Raw genomic sequence first — 12,029 nt, 5'->3', positions numbered from 1 at the left:
TTCCCAACACTATCCCCTGCCTGGCAAGTAAGATAGCAGAAACGTCACAAGGGTCTCAGCACAGCGCTTACAGAAAAAACAAACAAGGGGATTATATGGATAAATGTTTTTACTCATACATTGTGAAACAGATTGAAAGTGATATTCATGGCGGTGAAAGAATCAGCCACTCATGAGCAAATGGATCCCCACTGTGCTGAGGATGAGAGAGAGCAGTGGGATGTATGTGCAGATTCAACCTGAGCACGTATAGCTACAAAATTTAATTCCTGCAGCAGGGCAGAGGAAGGGTCCATGGACTAAAATAAAATTAATAGCAGAAAGACAGAAGGCACTGGATGTATGCTCAGATGCTCAGTGTTAATCAAGTCCTAATGGCTCAAATGAATCATATCTATATGTTCAATCATGTAACATGCAAATGCTTTCTATAATCTGAAAAACACTGTGTTTGATAAAACTTCAACTGCAAAGCAGGATCCTAAATCAGCAGCGAAAAGCATTCCACCACAATAGCCTTACAGACCACGATACCTAGCCTTTGAAGATGGATCAACTCTACTGCAGCAAGCCAGTATTTGATGATAATAGTGAGCTTCACTTATTCGCCTCACTTTTATGCCATTTTACACTGGTTTAAGATTCTGTCTCCCACAACGTTCCAACTGTTCCCCTTCCTGCATCCAGCATGGCTTCCTCTTCATATACAGAATAGCTGAAGTACTCTTAGGGTTTAAATAAAACAGGGGAAAAGTGGCGTACAAGGTTTACAAAAGAAGCTGCAACAAAAGAAGCCATCTGGAAGCTGTTATAACGCATATTCCAAACAAAAGCTTCTTTCTGGGATTCTGTCAAGGGAAACTCTTATATGTGCCTGTGATGAACTGTACTGAAACATTAACTAGACTTGTAAATCCCCATCACTCAGTCTCCCATAGTTTGATTCCAACGCCTTGACTCTATTTAGCAAGGAAGAATTTACTGGGGCAAAGTTATTGGTAGGTGTGGCTTGGAGTAGGGCCTTGAGGGCTCAAGCAGTAGAAATCTCACTCACCCAGGCCAGTAGGCTGTCCAGGCAAGTGGGTGTTAAAGAAATTTTTCGAGCCCTGTTCATCATACTCATAGGTGGGAGGAGAAAGAGCAGCAGCGGTATTAACTAAGATGCCCAAGAATCCTCACTTCTCTTTTTCCCCTGCAATTAGGGTTTTTTTAAAAAACAAACAGTCTCATCTACACTCAAAGCCAGTGTCACCTAAAGGACATGAAAGCTTTTTTTCTTCCATATCAGTCAAAGATTAGACTTTGCTGAGATATCCTTCAGAATGTATGTTACCTACTTTGGAAACTATCAGTGTACTTATGAGTGAATTAGACCTATCATGGTTAACTTTGCCAAAATAAGATTAAACCATGTCTCATTAGAGATCCATGCCAAGATAAGAAGACTAAAGCTGAGATAACCAGGATAGGTCTAATGTTTACCTTATATTTTCTGAACCTATGTCTGAAAATGCGCTCTACTGAATAATGCTCTGTGTTCAAAATGTTACAGCATTAATGGAGGAAAGTAACTTAGCCCAGAAGAGATATCTATTTTAAATAAATTAATATAGCCAGAAAACTTTCCTCTAGTTAGCATCATTCCCCACACCAAGAGTTTTGTCGATCTGCTTAATGCAGATCATGACTTCAGGGATAAGAGTAGCAGTTGTCTTTACAAATGACATTTTTCCATCCTGCAATTACCACCACTCATACATTCTGCTGTGGCTTCCTAGCTAATCAATCCAACTGAGCCGGATTAGTTCTCAAACAAACAAAAGTGTAAAATCCTTTCATGTCCAGCTAGGCTTGTTTTGAACCATTTCAAATCAGGCAGAGAGCCGTACAAAAACTCATTCAGTAATTCTTTTGCACTGTTTGTGTTACCATATACAACATCCAAGGAATGGAGAAATTTTCCATGTAATGGCTCAATTTATGTCATTCTGTTGGATGAACACGCTATCCCACAACTTCTGCAGCTACATCAGGTTGTATGGATTGTTTGATGAAAATAATCTTAAGAACTGCCAATATGAAGTAAGGAAGCTTATGGATAGGCGGATGAAGTATGAGAAATTCTACCTTTCTGTGTTCAGAATAATACTTTATGGAATCCTATATGATGAACTGAATAACTAGTGAAGTTATTCATTGAGCTTTTGGCACATTGCAACAGATAACGAGCAACCTGTTCTGACTTGGATGGGCTATGCTTGTAAAAAAAAGCTTTCAACTGATGTAGAATACATACTCCTCTGCATTATGTAAATTTGAGTACAAAGCTGATTATTTTAGGAACAAAGATAGCACATTACTCATCTTTCTCAGAAACAGGCAAGCCCCTAAAGAGGATGTACACTATTTTAAAAGTTAGGTAATTATATTTTAGTGTACTAAATGTCCAACATGGCCTGGGGCAGGAAGGCAAACAGGCCAAAGCATATGAGATATAAAAAGAAAAATTGTAAACTTTAAAGGTTTCCAAAATCGGGTGCCAAAAATTAGACACCTACAAATGTGGTCTGACTTTCAAATGTGCCAAGCATTCACAATTCCCTTTGACTTCAGACCTTTCTGAAATAATCAGGCCACTTTTTGAGAAGTCTAATTTTAAGCAACCAAGTTTGAAAGTTTTGACCTTCATACATAACTGTATGCTAAACTGTTTTTGGAGGAGAGGTTGAGGGACAAGAGGGGTGGTGTCCGGAAGTCTGGCTAGCTTCTGTTCCACTGTTAAGCCTCAGCACAAACCAGACTATGACACCATCGTTACCATACAATCCAGTAGAAATATGAAGAGGTTGGTTTAGTATATTGTGCAGACTTTAAATTTGTGTTTTATATCCCACAAGGTGTAATATCTGAGATATCCGAGATAGGATGTCACAATGTCTGTACTGAGGATGTTGTTCACTTGAAAGGTTTAGAATTACTGAATAGAAAAGAGTAAGAATGTGGAAGGTTCCAGGGTCATAGGTCCTGGAAGGTAAGTGAAAACCTCTTTTCCCTTTACAGAAGTATAGGTTTCAGAGTAACAGCCGTGTTAGTCTGTATTCGTAAAAAGAAAAGGAGTACTTGTGGCACCTTAGAGACTAACCAGTTTATTTGAGCATGAGCTTTTGTGAGCTACAGCTCACTTCATCGGATGCATAGCAGTTTCCACGATATGCTATGCATCCGATGAAGTGAGCTGTAGCTCACGAAAGCTCATGCTCAAATAAACTGGTTAGTCTCTAAGGTGCCACAAGTACTCCTTTTCTTTTTACAGAAGTATAGATAGTGAAAGTCTTGTCTCTTTCGGTCTAATCTAATAAAGACAAGACCATACATCAGGACAGAGGGAAAGAAATCAAACTAATACAACACATTCTAGAAAGCAGCAAACTTTTGTTAGGCAACACATACACAAAAGCCACAATACAGGTTTAAACTCATTTATTATAGAAGTACAGTAGCTTTAAAAGTGACACCTCCCTAAGGTGTGGTGACTGAACTCAAAGTTATGAAATCAAACAAGAAATACAGCTTTTAATGATTGAAAGCTCCAGTCAAACAGCAGCACTTTCTTCTCACCCTTCTCCGCAAAGTGACAGGCAAGCCGTACCATTATATAAGCTACACCAGTGTTCACTAGAATTCAGGGTGACAGCCAATGGGTGGAGAGCACAAACCAACTTATGGATGGTTCTTAAAGGTGGAAAGCAAGACTAAAAATACAGCCGCCTTTTTCTGGCAATAATTTGTCATAATTGATACACACCTTTTGAAAGGAGTCTATCCCAACTAAATATTCATTACAACAATAATCACGCTGTATTTGTAAGAAAAAGATACCTCAATGGACAGAGCTGGCATTTACCTTGATAATATGAATAAATAAATGACTTGGGCTTTTAACTATATACAACCGGAACTGCCTAATCCCGCCAAGCAAAACACAGTAACCTGGCCAACGATAACTAACCATCCTCTCTCTTTTACATTAGTGATGCTATTAAGGTTGATAGTGTGTATCCTCTCAACTTTCCCTCTTGTATCTCTCTGTTGTATCTATCTGCAAAATCCAAGCAATTTTTTTATGTACTTGATTTTTCCTGCATAAATCTTTCAATGTTTCTTTAACAAACAAACAAACAAAACCACAATGATGACAACCTCAGCACTCAAAATCCCTATGCTAATAAACCACATGCATGTGTGATTGAGAAAAACTAGGTAGAATAAAGAAGCATAATTTAGTTTGATACTTTCAGGCAATAAAGAGTAGCTGAAGTGAGAAAAAAGTTATGAAATGCACAGAGACTGTGTCCTTATACAATGTAGTTAGTAATTAGCCTGGGCTTCTTTTTTGTCTGCCCCGTTCAAATCTGTAAGGCACCACTGGAGTCAAGGTCTATTCTTGATCACTGAAAATATTACAAATATATTTTCAATGTATTCCAATGCTTTTTGTCCTATGCTGCATCAGGAGCTTAAAGTAAGTATTTCATGGGAGCTTCCTGAGGCTTGTTCACATGAACAGCACTCTGGAATCTTTTCACCGCTGCCTACAAGAATCAAGTTCACCAGAGCCAAAACTTTGGGGAAGTTGATATAGCCAGTGGGTCCAGAGATGGACAATGGAAGGGACTGAAGGAAGGTGCTGACAAAGCCACAGGAAACTTCTAAATATTGTGCAGGGGCATTAAAGGAAAAGAGGACTGATGAGGTCAGAAACCAACCACAAGGACTGATCAGTGGGAGCATGGACCAGTGGGAGGAAATAAATGAGAGGAGCAACTGGAGGTGAAGAGGCTGCTGCAGATGCAGAGTGCAGACTAACCTTCTCTATTCTGCCTCACTCTTTGGTGCTGAGACAGATACAGCATACCATAGCTCTCTAACCGCCAGCTGTATCTCTCCACCTCGTCCTTCTGCACCAATTAATCAGTCCCAGTGGGCTCTGGTCTCATTATACTCCCCACCTTCCATTCTCTTGCTGGAAACAGATAATACAGCTCCGCCTAGTCTGTCTCTCACACCTTCCAAGCCCAGCCTGTTTTCCAGTTTGTAGACCTGTGGAGCTGGATTCTCAGAGGAAAGTCTCTGTAGACTGCCTATATCTCCTTCTGGAACTGAGAGCAGATTGGCAGCAGACTGAAGCAGCAAAAGAAATGGATTTGTCTGAAAAAAGTGAAGGAAGACAATGTACACAAGCAATTTAAGAGGTTAAAAATAGCTGGGTTTGTTTGTTTTGTTTTTAAAAGCCCCAAATGGTTCCTTTTCTCCACAAGAGCTTCTCATGAGGATTCTAAGAGTGCACTCAGGGAAAATAACCATGTTTCAAACAATTTATTTTAGACAGAGTAAAGCTGCACTGGTTATAGTTACTGTCCGTATTCTGTGAACTATGTTTTTCCAAAATGAAACAATCATTCAGTACTGACACTTCCACTTTGGACAAGTGACACTACACTAACAGTGCAATAAATTGAAACAAATAGTAATAATGGGGCAATTCATGCCACCAATTTTTAAGCAAAATTCCCCATTGATTTCAATGGGGAAGTTCTGCTTAAAATTTAATGGGACATTATGGCCAGGAAAAGTAACTGATAGCTTTATCGTTTTTCTACTACAAAAACAGGTACTCATAAAGCAGATCATCTGAACCCAAGAAAGAATTTACATAAAGCTTTATTCCATTATTGATCATTCAGAAACCTGAATATTTATAATGTCATTTGTCCCAGTTTATAAAAATTCAGAGAAAAATTCAAGACAACTCATCCTAGTATACAGAAATAGTACGAAGGAAAGTGTTCTGGTTAACCTAATACATTAAATAGCTGTATTTTTTCCTTAACTGCACAAGTCATTTATTTGCCTGAGTTAATTTTAACTAAATAGCTATAGTAAGAAAGAGACTCCCTTTATCTCCCAGATGTTCTGAAGGCAATTATTGTGGGGAATCTCACAAGATGCACCTCAGTTCTGAGAGATACAAACCTACTATTCCAATCTTGGAATGTGGCTGAATGGACTGTCAATTATTTGAAAAAAATTAAAATAAAGTTAGGATTTTTTTTTTTAACAGTGCTCATCATCACAGTATCTGTGCAAACATTAATGGAATTATCCTTACAAGAGCATTCTGAGGTAGAGAAGTATTATTAGCTTACATTTTCAACTGGGGAAAACTGAGGACAGAGACCTCTTAGGGTTACACAGAAATCCTGTGGCACAGCCAGGAATAGAACTCAGATCTTCCAAATTCTAATCTAATGTTTTGGTCACAGTACCAGTCTTTTCAACAACACTAACAGGAAAGGGTTTTTCAAGTTAGGTGGACATCCACTAGGGACTAGCCTGAAACTTAACTCAGAAATGAGGGAAGGAAGTGAAAGGTTAGTGCATCCATCCCCTGCGCCACTTCTACCCCCCAGGTATATTTTTTAGATTAGCTAGACACCGGCACTAACAGATAATTTTCAGAGTATGACATATATCTTAGTCAAGGTTGGTAGCAACCCCTTGACACCTTGACGTTTTAAATAAGTTTCTTCACCAAAAAGGAACTTCATCCATCACATATATTCAATCATTTGTGACAGTAACTTTGCATACTGGTACTGAAATCCTTGTGTATGTTTTTTAATAATTAAAAAAAAAACAAAACAAAACAAAAAAACAGGAACACACATCCAGATTGCCTAACATCTAAATAAATTAGGAAGAAAGATCAAATTTTAGACCTAACAACATTAACAGCGTCCCTCTGATTTAAAAGGATCTTAGTTTCTGAAGCACCTAATAAAGCACCTTACCAATTGACTATGAACCAAAGTGCAGACATGAACGATCTGTCAGAAAGTGTACAGATGCTGCCCCACCTGCTGTGCCTTATTTCAAGATCCAGTGTAATCATTAAAGAGATTAAACCACTTTGTTTTTTCATTTTTCCCTAACTTATTTTATCCCCAGACCAAGCATTTTCGTGGCAGAAGGGCATATTCCCAAAATGCTTCCCTCCCAAGAATCTGGATATTTAGTAAGAATCAATCCAGCCATGTCTGTGTATAATAGAGTACTGTACAAAATCTACCTGCTGTTTAATCGCTGATTCTTATACCTTATACAACTATAATTTTAACAGCTTCTAGGGCACATGGAGCAGTGTCAAGACACAAATGACATAACACAACGCTTTTAAATCACATCCATACTTAAGTAAATGTGTGTCTCAATTGTGTAAGTACTGATCAAATCCTGAAACAGCTCTTGAGGAAGGCAGTGTGCTTTTGCATGCGTCATAAATTACAGGGCTTAAACGATGAAATTGCTTACTTTTAATATCAACCTCAGCATTTGCAAGTGGAGGCAGGTTAGGTGAGGAAAAGGCATTGAAACTCCCAGCATCCACCTTAGTCACCCTATTTCCCCTGTACAGTTTATGATAAAAATACAGGCACACCTACAAGAAAAATAAAGAAACATGTCTGTGTAGAAGCCAGGAATTAAAGATATAAGTAGATACTGTTTTCTGCCCCTTTTAAAATGTTTTCTAAATCTTTAAAGTAATGAGCATTACTTAGAAGTTGGCAGATTTACAATTCTGACACAATTTTTTTTAAAAAGTGGCATGCCTGTCACTTTATGGATTGTTCCTTAACTCGTAAAAAGTTAAAAGTTAACTAGTTACATAATTCCCTCACAAGAGCAGGCAAAATCTAGGAATGACAGTGAAGATTGTTTCTTTGGGGTTTTTTGGTCATCTTTAAGTGGAGGTAGGTGAAAAGAAAAGAGAGGACTTTTAAAGAGCTGTCATAAACATCTGAAAATCAGAGTCCAATGGCTTTTTGATGGCCTACAGAAAATGGTCAAGATTTTCCAAAAGGACTAGTGGTTTTGGATACATTCATTTTTGGTTGCCCACCTTAAGATGCCTATAAGGCATCAGGCAACTCCATGCTTAGTGAAAAGTCAGTCCCCTTCAAAAGTGTCTCAAGCTGAACTCCATAAAAATTACGGCACTGAAAATTACTAGTCACTTTGGAAAATCTTGGTCAGTAAGCTGCTGGTCTTAACCCACATGAAACTGGCAGTGTCAGAACAGAGACAGACTGAATGAGGGTGAAAATGTTACTACTCTCTCTCTCAGCTTTATGGGTGGGTTCTGCTGGTCAGATTTCAGGCATATTAGTGAGGCAGTGTGAGGAAGCTTCCACAGCTGCTGAGTGTGAAGTCCTTTATTAACATAACTGGCACTACAGTCTCCACAGAGACAGAAATTCTCTACATTTCACCAGTACTTAACTTCTCTTCAATTTTAACTATTCCCACCTCCACCATCACCACTCTACTACTTGTTTCCAGTACCAAGCACAATGTGCAAATGAAAATCTTTGATTTCAAGTCTACTGCAGCCAGTATGTCAGAGACATGACAAGTTTATACAATATATTAGGAACATACTGGTAAGTTAAGCCTGACAACAGCGTGTGCACTGTGTCAGATAGGGGTCTGTTAACCTTGACAGGGTTCCTTTAAATATCATTGCACAGTCCTTGTCGGTTAACAGATATATTTTAAAAGTGTAAACATTTGGTTTTACTAGGTTCAGGAAAACAAATTCTGATGTTAGGGAAACAGACCTCAGGAATTACAAACTGTCCAGCGATCAGCAGCGCCCCTAGTAGGTTGGCTCGACCATCATTCCGCAATTCATATATGGGGACCTAAAAAGAAGAGAGTGAAATTACACCCCATTTCTTATGCATAAACAGCAGAAGAGATTCCAGTTCATGCAATACAAATCCAGTATAAATACATGAATAATTTATGTAACATAAGAATGGCCATACTGGGTCAGACCAAAGGTCCATCCAGCCCAGTATCCTGTCTACCGACAGTGGTCAATGCCAGGTGCCCCAGAGGGAGTGAACCTAACAGATAATGATCTAGTGATCTCTCTCCTGCCATCCATCTCCACCCTCTGACAAACAGAGGCTAGGAACACCATTCCTTATCCATCCTGGCTAATAGCCATTAATGGACTTAACCTCCATGAATTTATCCAGTTCTCTTTTAAACCCTGTTATAGTCCTAGCCTTCACAACTTGCTCAGGCAAGGAGTTCCATAGGTTGACTGTGCGCTGATTGAAGAAGAACTTCCTTTTATTTGTTTTAAACCTGCTACCCATTAATTTCACTTGGTGGCCCCTAGTTCTTATATTATGGGAACAAGTAAATAACTTTTCCTTATTCACTTTCTCCACACCACTCATGATTTTATATACCTCTATCATACCCCCCCTTAGTCTCCTCTTTTCCAAGCTGAAAAGTCCTAGCCTCTTTAATCTCCCCTCACATGGGGCCCATTCCAAACCCCTAATCATTTTAGTTGCCTTTTCTGAACCTTTTCTAATGCCAGTATATCTTTTTTGAGATGAGGGGACCACATCTGTACGCAGTATTCAAGATGTGGGCGTACCACGGATTTATATAAGGGCAATAAGATATTCTCTGTCTTATTCGCTATCTCTTTTTTAATGATTCCTAACATCCCATTTGCTTTTTTGACTGCCGCTGCACACTGCGTGGACGTCTTCAGAGAACTATCCACAATGACTCCAAGATCTTTCTCCTGATTAGCTGTAGCTAAATTAGGCCCCATCATATTGTATGTATAGTTGGGGTTATTTTTTCCAATGTGCATTACTTCACATTTATCCACATTAAATTTCATTTGCCATTTTGTTATCCAATCACTTAGTTTTGTGAGATCTTTTTGAAGTTCTTCATAGTCTGCTTTGGTTTTAACTATCTTGAGCAGTTTAGTATCATCTGCAAACTTTGCCACCTCACTGTTCACCCCTTCCTCCAGATCATTTATGAATAAGTTAATTAGGATTGGTCCTAGGACTGACCCTTGGGGAACACCACTAGTTACCCCTCTCCATTCTGAAAATTTATCATTTATTCCTACCCCGTTCCCTGTCTTTTAACCAGTTCTCAATCCATGAAAGGATCTTCCCTCTTATCCCATGACAACTTAATTTACATAAGAGCCTTTGGTGACGGACCTTGTCAAAGGCTTTCTGAAAATCTAAGTACACTATGTTCGCTGGATCCCCCTTGTCCACATGTTTGTTGACCCCTTCAAAGAAATCTAATAGATTAGTAAGACATGATCTCCCCTTACAGAAGCCATGTTGACTTTTGCCCAACAATTTATATTCTTCTATGTGTCTGACAATTTTATTCTTTACTATTGTCTCAACTAATTTGCCCAGTACTGACGTTAGACTTACCGGTCTGTAATTGCCAGGATCACCTCTAGAGCCCTTCTTAAATATTGGCGTTACATTAGCTATCTTCCAGTCATTTGGTACAGTAGCTGATTTAAAGGACAGGTTACAAACCATAGTTAACAGTTCCACAATTTCAGAACTCTTGGGTGAATGCCATCAAGTCCTGGTGACTTGTTACTATTAAGTTTCTCAATTAATTCCAAAACCTCCTCTAGTGACACTTCAATCTGTGACAATTCCTCAGATTTGTCACCTACAAAAGACAGTTTAGGTTTGGTAATCTCTCTAACATCCTCAGCTGTGAAGACTGAAGCAAAGAATTCATTTAGTTTCTCCACAATGACTTTATCGTCTTTAAGTGCTCCTTTTGTATCTCGATCGTCCAGGGGCCCCACTGGTTGTTTAGCAGGCTTCCTGCTTCTGATGTACTTAAAAAACATTTTGTTATTACCTTTTGAGTTTTTGACTAGCTGTTCTTCAAACTCCTTTTTGGCTTTTCTTATTACATTTTTACATTTAATTTGGCAGTGTTTATGCTCCTTTCTATTTACCTCTCTGGGATTTGACTTTCCAGTTTTTAAAAGATGCCTTTTTATCTCTCACTGCTTCTTTATATGGTTGTTAAGCCACGGTGGCTCTTTTTTAGTTCTTTTACTGTGTTTTTTAATTTGGGGTAAAGATTTAAGTTGAGCCTCTATTATGGTGTCTTTGAAAAGTGTCCATGCAGCTTGCAGGGATTTCACTCTAGTCACTGTACCTTTTCATTTCTGTTTAACTAACCTCCTCATTTTTGCATAGTTCCCCTTTCTGAAATTAAATGCCACAGTGTTGGGCTGTTGAGGTGTTCTGCCCACCACAGGAATGTTAAATGTTATGATATTATGGTTACTATTTCCAAGCGGTCCTGTTATAGTTACCTCTTGGACCAGATCTTGCGCTCCACTCAGGACTAGATCGAGAGTCGTCTCTCCCCTTGTGGGTTCCTGTACCAACTGCTCCAAGAAGCAGTCATTTAAAGTATCGAGAAATTTTGTCTCTGCATTTTGTCCTGAGGTGACATGTACCAAGTCAATATGGGGTTAACTGAAATCCCCCACTATTATGGAGTTTTTTATTTTGATAGCCTCTCTAATCTCCCTTAGCATTTCATCGTCACTATCACTGTCCTGGTCAGGTGGTCGATAATAGATCCCTACTGTTATATTCTTATTAGAGCATGGATTTACTATCCATAGAGATTCTATAGAACATGTGGATTCATTTAAGATTTTTATTTCATTTGATTCTACATTTTCTTTCACATATAGTGCCACTGCCGCCCCCCCCCCCCAGCATGACCTGTTCTGTCCTTCCAATATATTTTGTACCCCGGAATGATTGTGTCCCATTGATTGTCCTCACTCCACCAGGTTTCTGTGATGCCTATTCTATCAATAGCCTCCTTTAACACGAGGCACTCTAGTTCACCCATCTTATTATTTAGACTTCTAGCATTTGTGTACAAGCACTTTAAAAACTTGTCACTGTTTATTTGTCTGCCCTTTTCTGATGTGTCAGATTCTTTATGTGAATGTTTCTCATCTGATCTGGCCCATACTTTATCCTCTTTCATCCCCTCCTCCTGACTAAAACCTAGAGAATCTCTATCAATAGACAGGTTTCAGAGTAACTCACGAAAGCTTATGCTCAAAT

General features: G+C 38.8%; 1 protein-coding gene across 1 annotated transcript in view; it reads right to left on the bottom strand.

Moving 5' to 3' along the window:
* ASPG (asparaginase) overlaps nt 1-12,029 on the bottom strand; it is an 85,083-nt gene that overhangs the window by 46,149 nt on the left and 26,905 nt on the right. The window contains exons 5-6 of the mRNA XM_037901050.2: nt 8,679-8,762; nt 7,372-7,498 (exon numbers count right to left, since the gene is read on the bottom strand). Coding sequence (XP_037756978.1) covers nt 7,372-7,498; nt 8,679-8,762 — 211 coding nt within the window. The remainder of the gene's footprint in view (nt 1-7,371; nt 7,499-8,678; nt 8,763-12,029) is intronic.

This window comes from Chelonia mydas, chromosome 6, assembly GCF_015237465.2.
Source record: "Chelonia mydas isolate rCheMyd1 chromosome 6, rCheMyd1.pri.v2, whole genome shotgun sequence".
NCBI lineage: Eukaryota > Metazoa > Chordata > Testudines > Cheloniidae > Chelonia > Chelonia mydas.
Note: the sequence above shows the minus strand (reverse complement) of the source record. Positions and strands in the feature narration are given on the sequence as shown.